Genomic DNA, 19,926 nt, shown 5'->3' on the forward strand with positions numbered 1-19,926 from the left:
TCTGCTCCCATCAGGTAGTTGCAGACAGTAGTAAGATCTTCAACGGAGCCTTCTCTTTCTCAGTTTGGAAAAAGCCAAGTTCCCTTAGCCTCTTTTCATAAGCCATATATGCTCTAGGCCCCTGAACATCTTGGTAGTCCTCCACTGGACAAATTCYAGTATGTCAATATCTTTCTTGTACTAGAGAGCCCAAAATGGGACACAGTACTCCTGCTGTGGTCTCACAAATGCTGACCAGAWGGGAAGATCACTTCCCTCAAGTGGTTGGCTATACTCTTATTAAGATAGCTCAGGATGTTCTTGGCCGCCTTTGCTGAAAGGGCATGAGACCGTCTCATGGTCAACTTGTGACTCACCAGGACCCTGCGGTCTTTCTGTAGAGTCGCTTTCTAGTCAATCRGTTACCAGCTTACAGTGCTGCATATGGTTATTCCATCTGAGGTGAAAAACTTCGCAGTTACCTTTGCTGAATGTCATGGGACTCCCTTTGGTGCTGTTTTCCAGATTATCCAGGTCTCTGAACAGCAGCCCTACTTTCCAGTGTATCAACGTCTCCTACTCTCTCCCTAATTGGGACCATCTACAAGCTTGTTGAGAAYGCACTTGATCACATCATCCATGTTCTTAATAAAGATGCTGAACAATATTGGCCCCAATATCAATTACCGAAAGACACTGGCAAACGATGGGACTTTACACCAATGATCACCACTCTTTAAGCCTGACAGTTCAGCCAATTTTTCACCCAACTTGCTGTCCACTTACCCAGTCYTTATCTCATCAATTTGGCTATGTGTCCACACACAGTGTGCTATACATCTACACACGTCCTTTGATGTCCAAGCTCCTACTATAGTCATGGGACAACCAGTCAAAACACTCCAYGGAGCCTAGCAGTGAATCAGTTCACCCTAAAGTAGACATTTATTGGCAGGTCAGCTGAATCTTTCTCCAGCCTGTTGACTTCATTGCATAGACCAATTTAGCTGTCCACATTTAAGTACCTAATATCATATGAAATGAGCTCCAGTTGTCAGTCCAGAAAGCTGTGGGTTTCCTGTAGTTTCTGTGTCACATCTGTCAGCCCTACAAGGCTGTCTGGGATTCCTGAGAGCATCTCAAATGGCACTGGATGCCTATATTGTGGCAACTGAATCGTACTGCCAATCTCCATCAAACAGAAGGGACACTCACCTCAGGTGAAGGTCCTATAAAGTAGACAGACGAGGTCAGGTAGCATCAATTCAAACTGTATCCCACACAAGCTGATTCCTTCAAGAGTTTAGAAAAGCACTGGTACATCATATGTTTGGTGGTGAGGTGTACACTTTGAAAGTAGATTTGCTGAGGCCTACATCACTTGGAGCCAGATGATTAGAAAAGCAAATAAGGGCTGTTTTTAGTCACTATATGTGAGGAAACGAGGACCTAACACCCCTAGACTATTGAAGGTATGCACACAGACATCAGCCTAACAGGAACTATGGAACCATACACCAGAAAAGATAGCGGTGAACTGGCCAGACTAAATAAACAACTGTGTGTAACCTAGAAAGAAATGCAGAGACATCAAAGTTGCTTATATGAGAACGAGCTCTGGCCTAGAAACAACACCTAGTTTTCTAATAATTTTCATTTTAACAAATAATCCTTATGTGGCATTACTAGAGAAAATGCTTTTTTGAAGTCCAGGAAGTTGAGTCTTTCTTGTTGCCTTTGTCTAAGAAAATCCATTGTCCTCACAAAGAAAGATAAGCAATTACTTTATCAAAGTAAAAGGAAGTTCCATTTTGTCCTAGTCTCCACTGAACTCTATGTTTTTAATTCTTCATTTCAAAATGTCTTCAAAAGCTTTGTGCATGATTGAAGCCAAGTTTAACAAGACTATAATTCACTATCTTGTCTCCTTCTGAATATAAGTTGTATTTAAGAATTCCTGTTCTCCAGTTCCAGTAGTGCCAGGGCACAATTTGCTAGTAATACTACAGATGCATCCTATTAAGATTGTGATTTCTTTCAGAAAACTGGAAAGGTCCTCTGATTAAAGTGCTTTCAGGTTGTGCCACCATGAAAACAGAAACAATTTCATTTTCCAATGCTATTTCCTCCTAATATATCTTTTTTCCCCTTCATGATCACCATTATTGTTGCTATTAAAAGCAATAGGGAAATACGTGCTTATTTTTTCAGATGCTTCTGACCATTTGAGATGCCCTGGGTTCTCYGAAACTAAAAACACAGCTAGTAGAAATGACTTGTGATTTTTGAGAGAACAACGGACTTCTACTACAGAAGGATATGAAATATTTATCTTCAGGCAAACAACTYGTGCCCTCACTGCCTAGTAATTAGATGATTTCTTGAAGGTACATGTCTACCAGCATGAAGAGAGGGAGATGCTCACCTCCAGGGCACTATTCATCCCCAACTAAGGATAATATCCACGAGAAGCCAAATGAGCTGTCTTCCAGAGATGTGTGCAAAGGGAGCTTAGCTTGTCTTGCATTAGCTGCTTAAATTTTAAGTAATAAATTGGATGGGATGTCAGGAAACTAGAGGTCCCCACATTGACCCTATTAAAAAGATTAGCTGATAAGCTGAAGATTATGAGAATAAAGTGAAATTTCAAAGCACAGAAAGACGAATATAAGCATCCATAATGAAGTTCAACCCTTATCCTCACCGTTGTTTTGAAAAAAAGCCCAACATGGCACCTTTACTGACTACCAGTTATCAGGTCTACRCAGAACATCTGAACCATGGTAGTACTGTTTGGATGGTGACCCTTCACCAGAAAGGAGTCACTTAGCAAGTGCTATCTACTGAACAAAAAAAATACTCTGCTACGYGCATGTCTGGATTTTCCGTGGTGGATTCCAATACGAACACTGACCAAGCCTGATCATGTTGCTATTTGATGAGATCTGACAAGATCACAGCCCAGCGTAATGCAGCTTCAGGCGACACAGCTGGGACTCTAAACTGGGATACATATTTTGTGCTCCTGGTTTTCATCTAATGTCAGGCTAGGTATACATCTTCCAATCTYAATATTTCTTAACTTCCTTATATTCTTAGCCCCATTAAGAGATAAGTTTAATATCATTTCTCAGAGATTTGACCTTTGGACAGTGCAATTCATTATATGTGCCACCACTGGAACAAGGATGACTCTAAATGTGGTTCCCCACTCAGCAACCAAGGATTTCCGTTCACTGCTCAGTTAAATGAGGCCATTAACAGCCAATGTAACACTCACTGGTTTATGCTGCTGTCAGTGAGGGAAAATTGCTTTTTAATCTCTGACCCCTCAAAATGAAATTGTACCCTGGAAAGAGATTTTGTTAAAAAAAGCAAAACAGAACAAAAGGAACAACAAAAGACTGCATGCTATTTCCCTTCTGCCATCTCCAAATTGTCACAGATCAGGCTGGCTTAGTTCTCACATACAAAATCCTTGCCTTTGAAACTCTGAATCTAACCCATTTGTGTGTTATGTAACTGATATTCCTAAATCTTGACTTGATACTAATCCAACACTGGACACTGCCAAGCTGTTTTGCCAAAGCCACTCTKAACAATCAGTAAACATAACTGCTCCTCATCCTCTCACCTGCCAAAGCAGCTTTATCAGCAATGCCTCACCGCTAAATACGCTCCCACACCTTCTTCCACATCCAGTTCTCCTCCACGCCTGCCCTTTCCATTTCCTCCTTGAGAAAAGAGTGATTGGTGCTAAATTAAAAGGAAGCTCACAGTGGACAATATTTATTCCTTCTGAACATCCTATTATCTTATCCACGTTTAGAATAAATAAATAAATAAATAAAAAGATTAAACTACCATCGAGGTGTGTAAGCTCTCTCTTTTTGATGGTACGAATGAAGAGATGTTCAGCTGTGATTACAAATAGCCTGAAAGACTATCTTCACTTGCAAGAACATCCAACTACATGACATCCAAAAGCTCCAAACAAACCTTTTCCCAATAAATATTTGATCACAAGGATCCATTATGTAGAGAGAGAGAGAAAAAAAAAGATGTGTTTAAATAAATGTTATGGCTCAGACCTCACTGAGGTTAAGTTGCTGCACTCGCACAGCTCATTTATCACTTGGAGTGCAGCTGACTCGAACACCATTTCCTATGGTAAGCAGCTGTTTTGTAAATGGGTTACATTAAAATACAGTAAAAAACACACGCAAACAGAAGCCTCTTCAAAATAAAACACTCTTMAGTCTGAAATCTCAGCCCATCTCTCATCAGAAGCCAGCAGAGCAAGGAGAAAAGAAAGCACACATTTTATCAGAACCACCTACTGCTGCCTATTTGTCACTGGAAGCTAAAGGGTAATACAATTTAATGTTCCCCTGCCAGTCTTGCTTGCCTGTCACAGCACACCACCACGATAAAAGGAGCGTGCAAGCAGGGGCAGGCACTTGGCAACGAGCTGCTTCAAGGCTCCACGGCAGAATGGACTACATGGGGGCACATCTGAGCGATGCCGCAGGCAAACACCCTTTGGTGATAGGTGTTGAACTATCTGAGACAAAATTGGTGAGATTATTGTAACAGGACAGGCTGTTCCAGACTGCTGTGTCATTGGCATCAAGAGTGGAGGACTGGGGTTGGACATGATGGAGGAAAAGACTTAATGGGGGAGACATGARGTGGAAGGAAAAGAAGTGTCATGGAGGAGGAATGGGCAACCTTGAATTCAACGGAGAAGTTCCAGCAGAGGTTTCAGAGCTGAGCTGGTATGATTGTGTTGTTGTACGCTGAGAAGTATAGGGGAACAGAAACGAACTACCAGTGGAGTGTGTTTGAGAAATTCAGTCAGCTCAGGGAGGACTTTTCTACTAAGTGAAGATCATGGTGYAGAATCCTGAGGATTCTGGATGGCAGCTTCAGCTGCTGGAGAGGGGAATTAAGGCTTAGTTGTGTAAATACACAGTCACTTCAGTAATGACTTTYGCTTGGAAGCTTTACAGAGCTGCAACGACTTCTTGCAGCTCTTTATTCAGCTCCCATCACTTTCACACGCAGAAACTGCCAGAAGAAAGAATAGCTTCATAATCCCCCAAACAAAACTTCCCAGTGCTCATTATCCAAACAAAAAGCATGCTCAGCCACACTCTCGACAGACACAGCGAAGCCATAAATGACATCAAATTGATTGTTTACACTGTGCCTTAGACTTAGTACGATACTGTCATTACGTCTCAGTCCTGACTCTACCCAACGAACATCTAGTCTCTCTTCTTCCGAGGGGATTAACTAGCCGTGCTGGTAAGCTGTGTTTGCATTGGGATAACTCCGGCTACATCACTCCAAGGCAGCTTCTCAGCATCCTGGACTTTTGCTGCTGGAGGTGTTAGGGTGCAAGTCTCTCGTGCTATGGCAATCTCTGCTGACTGGCCGCACATGATAGTTTTGAGACGATTTAATGACAGTGTAAGTCAAGATCTTAGGGCACATCCACACAGATGAGAAGACGATCTTTGTTATCACAGCATTGATAAGTTGCAAGTCCTTTAAGAGGCTTGCACACCAGGAAACTTAAAAGAGTCCAGAGAAGGTGATTTTAAAACTCAAATCATACATTTTTTAAAGTACCAACTAATTATCTGTGCAAAAGTTGAAGTTCCTGGTGGACCCCCAAGCAATAAGATCTCTCTGCAAATGCCACAGATTTATGAAGCTCCAGGCTTCAAAGTGCCCCTCTGTGTACCCCTGAAAGCCAGGCCCAGGAATTGTTTCTTTACAGGAAAAAAAACTTCATTATTGTTAGCCTACACAAGTGAGTTGCTGAACTCTACCTTGTCTTTGCAATGCATTCAAATTAGTTTGACTTCCATGGAGAATACAGAGAAGAAAAGCAACTAACACTAATCAGAGCAATACAAGCAGCTCTTCCCCCAAAAATCAGTACACAGAGTCCTTCACTCAGTGGGCCCAAGATGAACTTAGACCAAATTTCATCTCAAAAAGAGTAACCGATTTAATATGCATCTGTGGACTGCACATTTGTTTCTTTCTCTTCCTCTCAACAGGAAGCTATGAAAAAGCAAAACTRCACAATCTTGTCATGGCCAGCCCCTCTGGGTGATATTCATCACACCTAACCTAACCTGAAGAGCAGGTGCTGACACTGCTGGGTGTCAAGATCTCCTGATTCTTGGACGAAGGGGTAGTTGCTATGCACGAAATTCATTTTCTTTAGCAATATTTGCAATGTAATTGCCATYGTCTGGACCTCATAGAGAAAAGGGGAGAAGAGGCTTCTCCGGAGAGGCTCTCACCTGATCTGAGTTAGATATCTCCTATAAGATGRGACAAGCCATGCATTAGAAGCAATTCTTCCTCACTGTCGATGTAAAGGGAGTCCAGGCAGCTGGCTCAGACTTACATGCCCCTCTGAAAACATCCAATTTTTGGTCCAATAAATCCCTACCTTCCTGACAGCAGTTCAACCCACCGTAAGATTGGTGCCTTAGATAGGTGAGATGAATCATCCTCGCTAGGTGCATGACAAATGACATTTYGTGAGACAAATCTGGGCCACTGGTATTAAGCGGCAAGGGTTYTCATGTCTGCTTTAGGTCCAAGAGGTATGAGACACTCATGGAAGGGAAAAACAAAGCGAAGTAAGTCTAGAGCAGGAGATTACTTCAGGCTTTTAGCCGCCAGACTTTCCTGTCTCTAAGGAGGTTTTGGTTTTGTTCTGTCATTCTTTTTTTTTTTTTTAATTCATTTTTCTGGTGCAAATCAAGACAACAAAGTAAAATAATCAAATTCCTGTGAGTGGTAATCAAGTTGGGGTTATATATGAAAACAGGTCTCTGCACAGTCCTAGTATCGATACCCAACATTTATCTCTTCAGTTGCATTTTAACTCTACAGTTTTTTGCAGATAATGATGGAACATCATGGCCTGAATGAGCTTAAATCTCATCTCTAATAAAAATAAGTTTAAGATAAAAAAAATCCTATAATTAAAATTACAATCCAAAATTTTAAATTAAATTAAAAAATCACAAAAAAAAAAAAAAAAAAAAAAAAAGTATCTATTCCACTGAAAGCTCCCACAGACCTTTTATGCCATATCTTTTTTGTTCATGATTTCTTACAGGTTCACCTGCCACATGTTCTATTGTAACACCAATAGAGCAAGCACATATTAATATAAAAACACAAATCAAGCATTGCTGAAATCAGAGTATWCACAGTGATGTACAATAATAGGGCAAGATCTATGGAATTAAAGTGAATATGACATGAGATACACCTTTCCTACATCATGGATAGGCAAAAGTGTTATGGGTATWGCTGTTTTGCTACGGGGTCCATAGAATCTCCATAATATCAGAACATCACAGASTTGTGCACATACTTGGTGAGGAAGGGAAGTGTTGTTGCCTCTGGTTTACAGAGGGTGAGGTCTATAGATGAGGCAGGAGACTACAGAAAGTAATGTGGTTAGSAATTATGGTACCCAGCATGGACACAGGATCTTCCCACGGTGTCTAAGAACATACTGAGCAGCTGAGCCCATCTGCTGTCCTGGGTTGTCTGCTCCTGCCCCTTCCAACAACAGTGCCCTGTCCTTCTGCCAAGACATGGTGCACCAACTCAGATGGAGGTGTACAGATGCTGCATCTTGCTGTCCTGCCTCYGTATTGAGATCAGTAAGGAGTGGCACCTATCATATGGATCCACCTTTCACGTACATGTCCATTGAGAATGGGGRAAGAAGTGCAGGTCCATGGGGCTAAGAGCAGCGAGGAGGCAAGTAGAGCGTTTACCCAGCCACTGCCTGTTCCCTTCCCAGGTCTGAGTGCAGGAGGCAGGCTGCACTGAGCCATCCAGCAACCTTGTCCAGCCTACAAGGTGGTCACCTCTGCCTTACATATCATATACTTCCCTCATATATTCTCTATTGCTTTTTCAGTTTTGTTTGTTGTTGTTGTTGTTTTCTTGGTTTTTCTGATTGGGTATAGAAGGAAGATGTGAAAACTCATATCAAGTAGTAAAATGCTATTGCTAGCACACAGGTCACAAGAAGAAGCAGCCGTTTTCCAAATTTAATATGCAGAGAAAAAGAGATCAGCATGAGGCTATTTATACTTGTTTAACTATTGCTRTAATTGCAGGAAATGTAAATGCTTTATTTTGTACAAGTTAAAGAAAAAAGAAATTACTGATGCTTTGTCAATGTACAGGCTGGGACTGGTCCTCTAGGTTGTACTGTTGAAGTGACTGCACTTCATTGCATTACAAGCAAACATGCTAAATAACCCATCACTTAATCTTTACTCCTGGCAGAAATCTCTTCATTAAGGTMCGTGGTAGGTTTTAAGCTTCAAAGTCTCAGAGATGTGGACATGTTTGATTTCTCAATTAATGCATACATTTGCCAACATACTTTTAAAAAAGCTATATATATATCCATATATATACATATCTATATAGAGATATGTGTGTGTGTGTGTGTGTGTACACCTATGTATTTATATACATATATATATATATATGTATGTATGTATGTATAAAGAGAGATAAAAAATATATGTAAGCTAGTGTGAATTTACAGGACAATCACACTGTGCCAGAGGTTCCAGGTAACAGCAAAATACATTGGTGAATTGACAGTTTAATAAAAAAATAATGGAAAACTAATGAATAAGATTTTAAAAACCATCCGTAATTTTGCTCTTTGAGCAGCACAGAACAGTGCACAGCACTGAAAAGATTTGAAGGTTGTAAACTGTGGTAGCTCCTTTGAAACCAGGCCATCTACAAAGCCACCCAGCTGATCATTCTCTCAAATCCATCCAGGTGCTTATAAAGCAGCCAAAGGTTCTGAAGGACTGTACGACCAGGACCCTTCCTGACACATTTTGGGGACACCATCCTTTTGGGCGTTAGATGAGCAGATGTCATGGCACAGGGCAGAGGAGGGGTCACGTGCCATTGAACAAAACCCATGCAGCAGTCCAGCAAATGAAGTCACCCCCACTTTCACCTCATTTTTCTGTCTATATCTGAGGAAAACTCATGAAAGAGCTGACAGAGAGCGAGCAGGGGTGGCAGGCAGGAGTGCTCCTCGTCCAGCAGCGTACAGGACAGCTACCTGTGCTCTGCAGCAGATCTAGATCRTACATTTTCTCTGACAACAGAATTTCCTTAAGCAATATTTGTCTACACAGGCTTGTKTCAAGGGCATGGGAGAAACTGAAGTGGTTTTCCCAGAGGTACCAAACAGTACACAAAGTCTCTTTTTGCCTGCARCAGTGGCTGGCTAGCTAGGGCTGGCTGTATCTTCATCTTGGTCAATACACTGAGGAATAAGAGTCCTCCTATTTCAGCAGGCTATTTCAGCAACTCCTTGTGGCTGCAGAAAGCAGACCCGTTRCACTGTGCTGCGCTCATTTTCTGCCTGACTATTCTTTAGCCTTCTTAGCTGAAATTGTCATTAATTCATTTACAACTTTGAGATCTGCTCTACTGTCAAGTACTAAGTTTATTTTTGTCTCATTTTAGACTTCCTGCTGTGACAACGCAACAGGCTATCTTCAAGGCAAATGCAGGATGACACACATTATCTTGAAAAAGTATGCCTTGAGAACCAAAATGCAGCTGAGGACCACATCTTGTTTCTGTAATATCAAYGTTCTGCGAGAGCTGCTCTTACTGGCCACAATTCACAAAGTACATTTCACCAGAAAATGAGCTGTAGATAATTTTAGAATTCACATGACTCCACTTCCAGTGGAGTACAAGATGTAGGACTCCTACTCCTCTGGTCTGGAGTTATGCCCCAGACTTTTAGCATTCACYGTGTCCAAAGAGCAAAGAGGAGCCACTAGGTATTCACACAGACCTCAGCTGCAGTTTGTCATAACAAAACACCAGATATATGAAACTCACTTTGAGGTTCAATAAACACACTTATGACTGAGGAAATAATAATAATAAAAAAAGAAATCGTAGTAGTCTGTCAATCTATTGCAAGCAATACAAATTTTTCTTTGTTTTTTTTTTTTTCTTTCTTTCATCCCTAGAAAGCAGTAACTATAACCATTGAACAGTTCTTTCTGGTCAAACTATTTTCAAACAAGATTAATGTTTTTTTGTGCGTGTATTTTACTCTTGCTCCAATGGAGAAAAAGAAAAAAAAATAAAAAGCAACCCTCAAATTGCCTTTAAAAAGTGCTGAACGTCATTCCAGTAGCCATTATTCACCAACTACATTGTGTCTTTTGGCAATTGCCGTGTTTTTGAAAAGCGTTGTTGCCTAGCTATAGGGAAACACTCCAATAAGAAGAACATATACACTTCAGTGATGCACTTTTTGTGACATCTTTCCAAGAACAACAGTAACTAATTGTTGAATTTCCTACTGGGAAATGTCTCTTTAATGTGTAGATCTCTTAATGAYTCCTCTAATGCAAATTGCCAATGGTACAGTAATTTAATCATGTTTATATGTATGCATGTATATGAAAAAAGAGTTTAGCTCTTACCTAGGATATGTATGCTTTATCATCTTTCCAGGTAACACAAATCCAACATAATCCATGTGCTACGTGCTTCACAGCTGCTTAGCGTTCTCTTTATTTTAAATACTATCACTGAATGTATCCGTAGGGTTTTTTTTTCAGACCCACTTACTTGGTGCTGACTGGCTTTTGCCAACTGCTCATTGGCTGATTCTACATTAGAAGATGCAGTCTCAATGTTGGCTTCAATACTGTCTGCAAATTAAGATAATAGAAGATAGTTACAGGGTACAAACCTAAAACAAAGACTTTATACCAACAGCAATCCAGCAGTTTACTCATAGGCATGAAAGGGCAGCAGCTTCTTGTTTGCGGGCAGTCACGCTACAACAAAATAGAAAAGACACTGAAATTTTGATGAATAAAGAAGCCTAGCCTATCAGTCAGGGGCAGTGTGACTGACAGCTCTTAACGTGCTGCTAGAGAAGACAGGGACTAGCACTCACCCCACTCCACTGAAATCAATGAAAAGACTAATAGAGAATTCAAGTAAATCAGCTCAAGACTGGGAATTTCACCGGACTGGAGTAAATTACAGAAGAGATGTTGCAGATTGTATCTGAATTGGTCTGAATTAGAGCTCAGAGATAAGATTCACCCGGGTAAGTGTGAGTTGTTGGCAATCCCCAGGTGTCCGTATTTGAGCTCAGACTCCATTGCAGTCGGAGGAGAGCGAGTCAGTGGGGCGCAATTCATCTCACTGGATAGCAGCTGCCCGCGACTAATCAAATCGGATGGATCACAGCCTAAACTCCAGCCACCAGGTTTCCAAACTGCAAGGGAGATCTGTGCGAATGGCTTGGACTGAGATGCAGTGCTGGTGTTTAAAATCAAGGGAGCTGAATTTCATCCTACATGGCTAGGGGGTTGGAGGAAGCTGGAGGGACCCAGGGGAACCAAAATGAGATTAGATAAAAAAGATGAACAGCTACCAACTGCAGCTGGTGGTGGGAGAATTCCCCACTTCAGTCAAAGACAAGTTTTAACCTGACTCTAGGGCTGTGCTTGGAAGACAACATGCCTATGGTACAAATCTGCAATTAAGGGTTTGTGTTTCAAAYGTAAATCTTAGAAATCTTGACCAACTTGTCCTCTAAGCAATGCACAGCCAATAGTTTCTGGCCCCATYTGGAGAACGTGTGCACTTGGTGTTCTTGTGTGGATTTCAGAGCAGATATTATACCAGTATATTAGAATATATACCGGAGTATATTAGAATAGTCAGGAGGAATTCAACTGCTGGCAGAAATTTGGGAATAAATTTCTCTAACTCTAAATAAGATTAATGGAAATGCTTCAGTCCACAGTATTAGGTCTTAGATTAAGACTTGGTACAGAAGATTTAAATATTTTTGTTTGTTTGTTTGTTTGTTTCTGAGGGAAAGAATGTGATACRGAGTGGCCACTTCTGTGAGGTGTAGAGAAATGAAGGCGTGCAGATAAACTGTGGAAGAGTCATTGTGTTCAATTTTGTTGCATTTCTAGGCAAAGCAATGCTGCAAGTCTGTTAATGTGATTAGCATTTCTGATAATTGAACTTAAACAAAACAAAAGAAAACAAATTAACAACGAAACCTCAAACCAAAAGAACAACTTTTATTAAGACGCTAACACTGTGGACCTTGGAAGACATCACTGAGATCTGCTCAAATGCTTCTCCTGCAGTCAGGACTTAGTAGGAAGAGATAAAAAGACTTCTCAGGAAGTCAAGATCTGGCCATGGAGTAATATCAATTTTGCCTTTGCAGAGCCTTAAGAGAGCTGCTGCGCTGCTTCTCAGAAGCATTCATGAACACATGCACACACCTGTGTTAAAACCCTGAAGAGTTTATTTCTAGCATTGCATTGATCCTAAGGTGTTTCTGGAAAAGTAACTGATTCCTCTTGCTCTATTTTCAGTACTAGTAGAAAATAATGGTGCTGAAATACCAAAGATAGTGAGTGGTGCAACAACACTGCAGTCTGCAGCATTTTTGCCATGTGAGCAGATCTAGCCAARGTCACATGAACCAAGTCAGCCTAAATAACAACAGTAAATGACAGACTTCAACTTGTCACTTAATAATAATCAGATCCTTGGCAAGTTTGCAAAGAAAACCCTACTACCACATCTCCACAAGTACCATCCTTGTCCACTGCTATCATGCTCCTGGTTAGAAAGAATATGTGTCCTAAACTCCTGGGCTGGCCCTAGCATCTTGTCAGCCAGCACTGAGACTGGCCCACAAATCACCAAAGGGTCATTCTACGTATTTTACAAGAAAAGTAGTGGAGAGACATTTTATGTTTTCTGTGTAGAACTGAAAAACAGGTGTGGGAAAAACTGAGAAGAGGCAGATCTACAGGCTAGATTAGCTCTGTAGATGCATCAGTTGGAATGACTCATCATCTAGCTATAGTGACAAGTTCCTCGTTGTCTAGTTAGTGACAACTGCTTGCTTCTATGGTTAACCATGACTGCATGATGCAAAGTTAACCAGATTTGCCCACTGACAACATTTAACTCTTCTGTGTAGGTCCATAAGAATCATTGGGACACTTTGTGATGAGATTGTTGCAAACAAAGCTGGAAGGGATGGGAATGAGTATGCTGAACACCTCAACAAACGTCTACTCAGAGTGACAGACCTTGTTCCCCAYGCATCTGATGTTAACCAGAATCCTAGTGCAAACACCCTTTACTAAAAACTGCATCCCAAAGGCTGACTGCCCTCAGAAAATTCATCATTTAGGCAGAGAAGAGCTATAGAGGGAAAATCTCTCCATGCTCCTCTTTGAAAGGTGTGTGTGTGACTCACAGTAGGAGCTCGATTTGGCTTCCGTGAGAGCAACCTACTGCTTTCCACTACCTACAGGGGGATCCTAAAGAGATTTTCCTTTATTAGATAAAATTAAACTCTGTGAACACCCCCTTATCACTACACAGATTGGGCTAATCATATGTTGCCCTTAAGAAAAAAAAACAGCATCGTGTTTTGCAAATACCGCCTACAAGTGTTTTGCCCAGCCCAAGCTTTCCCGAGTGGAATGAGTATTTGCTTCCTGCTCTACAGGTGTTGATCTGATATTACAGGAGAAGACTGGACCTTGATGGCAATGTTTCCACTCACTTTTACCCCTTGTTCTGTAATGGGGAAATTTCAGCCCTAGGATAAGTGAACCTCTTATTTAAAATTTTCTACAGTCACTTGTAAACCCAAGAAGCAAGGGGTGGGGGGAGTACTAACATAAAGAGACCTAAAACTCTATGAAAATTAGATAGAAATATGTAATACTACGTAGCTAGAGRTTTCGGCTGATTTACCTAGGAAAACAAAAAAAGGGAAGAGAATTTGGATCAAATCGCAAGGAAGTCGGCCATATCARTAAGTCCGTGGTGAATATGTCACCCATCGCCATTTCAGTGCGTCCTTCCTGAACGCTATGATTGCTCACAGCTTCACCCTGCTTCATTGCAGGCTCCTCACCGAAGAGCTGGAAAGGTGAGYATTTCCAGAGAGGAGATGGGACCTTAGATGGACTGAAGAACCCTCTGGAGGCAGCTGCCTTTCGCGTTCTCTGCTGGCCCTGGCATGAAGGTATAGTGACCCTGCTCCCAAATAGGTGACATAATCCAGGCCTGGATTACGGATAAGGGATTTGCAGAAGGACCTCAGTACCCCGACTCCCATAATAATTTTATATCTCAAAAGATGATTAATTTGTGATTATGCTATAGTTTGGAACCAAATAAAAACCCTAAGGCACTGTGATCACTATTTTCTTAAACTAAAGGGCACAGCTGCACTAAAGCAAACGATGGCAAATAAGTGCAGCTTTCGAATTAGAAAAGAATTTCTAATTTTCAGGTTGAAATACGTCCTTTCAATAGGAGTACTGAAGGCAGCAGAGCTAACCAGCTTTTAGGTGTAACTTAATACTATTTTATGACACATTTCTCACACAGAGAGAGAACTCATGATGACCCAGGAGGTCTCTTTCAACCCTTTCTATTTACCTGCCTTCTGAGATTAAGGCCTGTTAATGACCAGCAGAAGTCTTCTACATTAAATTACTGGAGTGAAAGTGGCTGAAGTGAGGTTTTTGTCATAATGTATCAAGGAATCACCTATCTGACCTGTGTCTTTATAGTGGCAACAATGAACTGGTTTCATAAGGCAGTATTTTTAGTAGAGCTGCTTGAAAGACAGGAAAGCGAGCTTGTGAACGAGAACTGTAAAAWGCTCTCATTGGCAATAACTGAAATGGATCCCTTCAGGTTCCACAATATGCATTTATTTTTAGCACTTCAATAGGATTAACCCTATTTTATCCCTATAATTTCTGACTGAAAATAATCAATGCAATATACTAGGAAATGCAATAAAAAGGAGCATTTTGGTAGTATCTAAATGTTTCTTTCTTAATTAAAAGCCAAATTTTGTACGAAATTGCTTTCACTGTGGGGGAAAAAAAAACCAATTCTAATCTCCATGTATTTGGAACTGTGTGAGTGTCTCATTGCAGGAAGACATGAAATGAGCTTTATACAGGCACAACTGTGGATGTTAAAGATGAGCAAAACTATGGTAGTTCTTCTGGAGTTAAGTTTAAAATGACTAGGGTTACTCATATGCAAACTACTCTGCATATGCCAAGTTATACATTCAGCACATGAGAGGATCTATAAAATAACCTCTCTCGTTTGCCAGGCTAAGCTAATGGGTCGCAWTGGCTTAGGACCGGTGCAGTGAAATACAATTTGTAGCTCCGTGAGTCATCAAAAGTGATGGTTATTGCTTCCAACAAAAGGCAGACAGCGTCTACCTTTCTGCTGGATTTTAAGTAGGGCTCTAATTCTTCCACATGGGAACATACCTCAGTGGCAGGAACTGAATCACTGAACAACTGCTCACCCTGATTTTCCAAACAGGCCTAGAAAGACTATTACAACTATCTTAAAATATCTTAACCAGCTCTTCCTGCTAGTTTTCCTCTGTCAACAGGCCAAAATCCTAGTTTGTATGAATAAAAGTGGCTACAAGGCAATGGTCAAGCCCCAGCATTAATTTACAACACTTCAGCTCCTGAAGTGATTTACAGTGTCCTTGAAATACATCTTGGAAATGTCAAGTGTCTGCTACATATGTATGCACTGAAAAACYGTATCAGACTGCCAGAAGTTTGCCATGCCTACCGGAATCTGTCCTCTAGGGATTTAAAATTCAAGTGTTGTCCTACATTTATCTATGGGAAATAGTACATCCTACCAGAGAACGTGGTGCTTCATATCGCCTGCTCTGTGATAAATGACAGAGTGCAGAAATATTACCACTTTAGTAGATGCAATGCAATTTGCTATTCTGTCTTGCAAAGAAACAAGTTGTCTCAAATTACTGGTATTTACACAGAAGAGTCTGCTCATCAACAGCATCCTGAAGCAGCACAGGATGGCCTGTCTTCTCATCGCCCTTCAGCTGCCTGGGGTATCAGAGGTTYTTATATGATGTTCTCATATGGCCTGGGGAATCCGAGGTGCTAGCTTCAATCTCATWAAATTTGCATGTGTGAAGATACTAAATTACAGAAATAGAACCAACTCACATATTTTATCATTTTCATTTTGATGGAAAAAGGAATTTCAATACGTAAGAGATTTTTGTGGGGAAATTTATGGGCGTGTCAGACTCTAATTTTTCCGAAATATCTCTGAAAGCAATTTAAAGAGAAAAATAGCACTTAATCTAGCTGTGATTGGGAAATTCCAGATACTCCTCTGCTTATATACTCTCTCTTTTTCTTTGTGATGTAACTTCAACACATTTTTTAATATTACAAGACATCCAAGTTCAAGAGAATATTTTTCTAAGCTGCAACAGAGAAATCTKTATTTAAATCGACAAAAAAGAAAGAAAAGATCAAACTAATTACATTTATTTTTTTCCAGATCCAGCTCATAAATTGATGCATTTTGTACACAGCATTTTTCAGAAGTCCAGTTCTATTTACAATTGACATAATACTCCCCTCCCATAAGAGAACTGAGTGCATAAACAGTCTGGGTTTGTCCCAGGAATAAATGAGGATGGTGGGGTGGGRGGGGGACTTAGTCGTAGAAATAAATATACTTTATTTTTTTCATGCTGTCTTGGAAAGACCATATCTTTTTACCTATAAAGTCACCGATATTTACAACTTGTTTGACCCTCCCCTTTTCTTTGCACAGCTTGTTTGATTTACTTAACCTACTCAAGCTATGGCCTCCCAAACACCAGGGCAGAGTATGACACCTCCCAGCAGAAATAAACCTGGCACCTCGGCAGCTCGTGCCTTTACGACAGTTACTGCTCAGTCACAACAAACCTAGAAATCGAGAGCACAGCAGGTCCAACATGCTGATAACTACTTCAGATGAACTGGTGTGAAAAGAACCCTACTGGTGGCAATAAACAGCATAAAAGGAAGAGCCTCGTTCCTTGTACAAAATTAGTTGGCTCATTAACTGCAAGTACACTGGCCCAATCACATTAGGAAGGTCAAACACAGAGCAGCAGACAAATCTTTAGGCATTACTCGATTTGCAAGTGCAGAGTCACTCATTATTCTTTCCCTTACCAGCCAGCATGTGCTGTCTTACCAGCACAGCCAGCATTAAAAACTAAAAATAAAAACCCACATGCAACAAGGCAAGAGGCAAAAACACACTGACGGAGAGCAGAGACAGGCAGGAAGCACAAAAGCTCATCCATTTCTAGTGAAATGAGTTAGCTGAGGAAGTCCACACCAGCCCTTAACTGAATCCCAAAGATGAAGTTGTATGAAGTTTGCATCAACCTGCAGCTAACTTGAAACAGAGTTCCTCACATTGGAGTCTGAAGCCAAGGAAATGTAAACGGTGGTAGTGGAGGCCTCTACTGCCAYGGTCCAGATAAACAGGGACAGCAAGCTCAGTGCTGCTCAAAGCATGGTGCCCTTACACTGTTGCTGCCCATAGGGCAATTAGGGGTAGCAATACTGAGCTACTTCAAGCTTCACTAGACTTTGATAGCAGAAAAATAAACGGATGACAAGCTATAGGCCTCAGATACTGCAAGAAACTGGAGGTTTCTATTGCATGTGAAATACATGAACATTGACTCAGAAATACCCCTGTGCTTTACACCAGACCTGTAATTCCATGTCTCAACAAGTGGCTGAAATCAAGAGAGCCAAGAGACGATTCCCCATTTCATCAGGAACCAGTAAGAACTGAAATGTACCTACTCACATAACAGTCTCCACTAAGATCACTTAGGAAACTTTTCCAAACAAAAGAGTCTGCAGACCACATGTAGCTGAATGTGGATATCAGAGCTGTTGCATTCTGGTATTCAGGGACTATTCTCAAGATGTGTTCATCTTCTGCAGATGTTCCAGCTGAGGCACGTAACTCGGGAGAGTTCAGTTAAGGCTCCAGCTGAGTGATTTCCCAGCTCGTATTTGTGCATTTGCATTTGAGCATTTGACAACGGACTTTGCGTTGCCATTCAGTCAGTCACACTGGAGGAGGATGCACGTGGAAGAGTGTCGATGACCTCTCCTTGACTCTTGAGAGAGGCTGCATGTTAAACCRAACTCTGGGTCAGAAAGCTAATAATGATAAAACAGGAAACAATAGTGGCAATCAGCAGAGCTGATTTCACTGAAAAGAAGAAAACATCCCAAAGTTTCCAAATTAAGTAATATATTTACATTCATGAAAATGTATTTTCCTTTGAAGGAAGTTTATTATTACTGTTATGTTATAAATAACAATGCGGTATGCCAGTGAACACCAGCATTGTCTGAGAGCTGAATATATTGACCCTTTCAAGAAGTTCTCTACAGATTGAAGGAAAGTGTCCAAGAAATTAATAGCTTGTAGGATCATATTTGTATTTYCTCTCAGGGGTTCTTGTGAGAGTCTCCAAAGGCAATGTTTGGTGGCATTCTCCACCAACGCTTCAGTCCTATATGAACTATATCAGGATCACTTGTTTTGTTGTGGATGCAAAGGTGCATCAGAGGAGGACATCAAAATAGTAATTTTTCACTGAGCCTCAAGTAATTTTCCATGTGTTGGAAGTAGAACCAGTCAACTCTGCAGCAGACATTTTTCTGGTGTGCTACTTCTGTTGCATGACAACATGCTGAGATTGGTTTCTAGAAAAGCATCAAAAAGGTGCATAATTTATATGCTAATTAGTAAGATGTGTCAATTCTATGAGATGAGTCTGTGCCCATACTTCATATTGCTTGTTTTCTTCAGCTGGAACTTACTGGAGAGAATTTTGGCCAGTCAAAGCAGTGGAGAAAGTTGACTAAGGAGATCAAGGTCAAAAAGGAACAACATGCAAAACGTTGTACTGAGATGGGGATAGAAAGTGGATGAAATGGGATTTGGCTAAGGGAGGAGGAGATGTCCTTCTCCCCACATTCATGTTGAAACTCCATAGGGCTGCTTTTGCCAAGGRCTGTTGTAAGGCTGTTGAAAAGACTTTCTGGTGATTCAAAGGTAATCTAGGCCACTGACTTGTTTCAACTTCAAGGGCTTGGACTTGCTGATAGTGTAATGCTTAGTTATATTCATATCAAAAAGATGGTATCACTAGAAATCTAGGCACAGTGGTTTATTTATAGAATATGCAAAATACGAGAGATGCAGTGTCTTGACTCCACATTTCCCCTCATCTTTTCCCTCCCTGCATGGTAGAAATCTGTCTCTCCCCTAGGGAGTGTTAAGGATGTATTCACTAAGGAACTGGAACATGTGGTAGCAAAACTACTTTTAAGAATCTTTAGAAAGTCTTCCTTTGCCATACGTAGSCTAGGCACGCTCTTGCCATTGATACCCCCAGTTCAGGGCGAACCAGACGGTGGTTTGCTCTATAATCCTGGATCTCTTTTGCTGAGCAGGGCACTTCACTTTGCCTGGATATGCATTTCTTCTACGTTTTCCAATGCGAAAGTGAGCACACACAAAGCTTTCATTTCATGCATGTAAGAAGAACGCATTAAAAGAAAAAATACTTGCAATGAGAACTGTTTCTTACCACTGCTCCTGAACTTCCACTATGAGTGTTTCAACTCCCTTTACCTCCTGATTCTTAAAGTCTCTTACYTCTCTATAACATGAATGTCAAAAGATAGGCAGTGGGATCTTTCAGCAGTTGGTTGGGGAGATACCTTTACTGGCTGCTAGGCTGGAAAGCTGCTCCTAAAGAAACGGGAAAAATCCACGGCAGTGCAACGGGAAGAAGGAACACCTCAGATGTGAAAGCAACTACGGTATTGTGCCAGCATAAAGACAAAGCATCCTACTTCATATAACTTTTTCTCATAGGCAAGTTAATATTGAGGCTACCTC

At 40.9% G+C, this 19,926-nt stretch overlaps 1 protein-coding gene across 3 annotated transcripts in view; it reads right to left on the reverse strand.

Moving 5' to 3' along the window:
* Positions 1-19,926, reverse strand: part of TSNARE1 (t-SNARE domain containing 1) — a 459,605-nt gene that overhangs the window by 155,274 nt on the left and 284,405 nt on the right. For all 3 annotated transcript variants that reach the window (XM_085298727.1, XM_085298725.1, XM_085298726.1), the window contains exon 11: positions 10,675-10,757. In XM_085298727.1, coding sequence (XP_085154853.1) covers positions 10,675-10,757 — 83 coding nt within the window. The remainder of the gene's footprint in view (positions 1-10,674; positions 10,758-19,926) is intronic.

The sequence above is a fragment of the Rhea americana genome, unplaced genomic scaffold, assembly GCF_003343005.1.
Source record: "Rhea americana isolate MKP2758 unplaced genomic scaffold, rheAme1 scaffold_140, whole genome shotgun sequence".
In the NCBI taxonomy this organism is placed as follows: Eukaryota; Metazoa; Chordata; class Aves; order Rheiformes; family Rheidae; genus Rhea; species Rhea americana.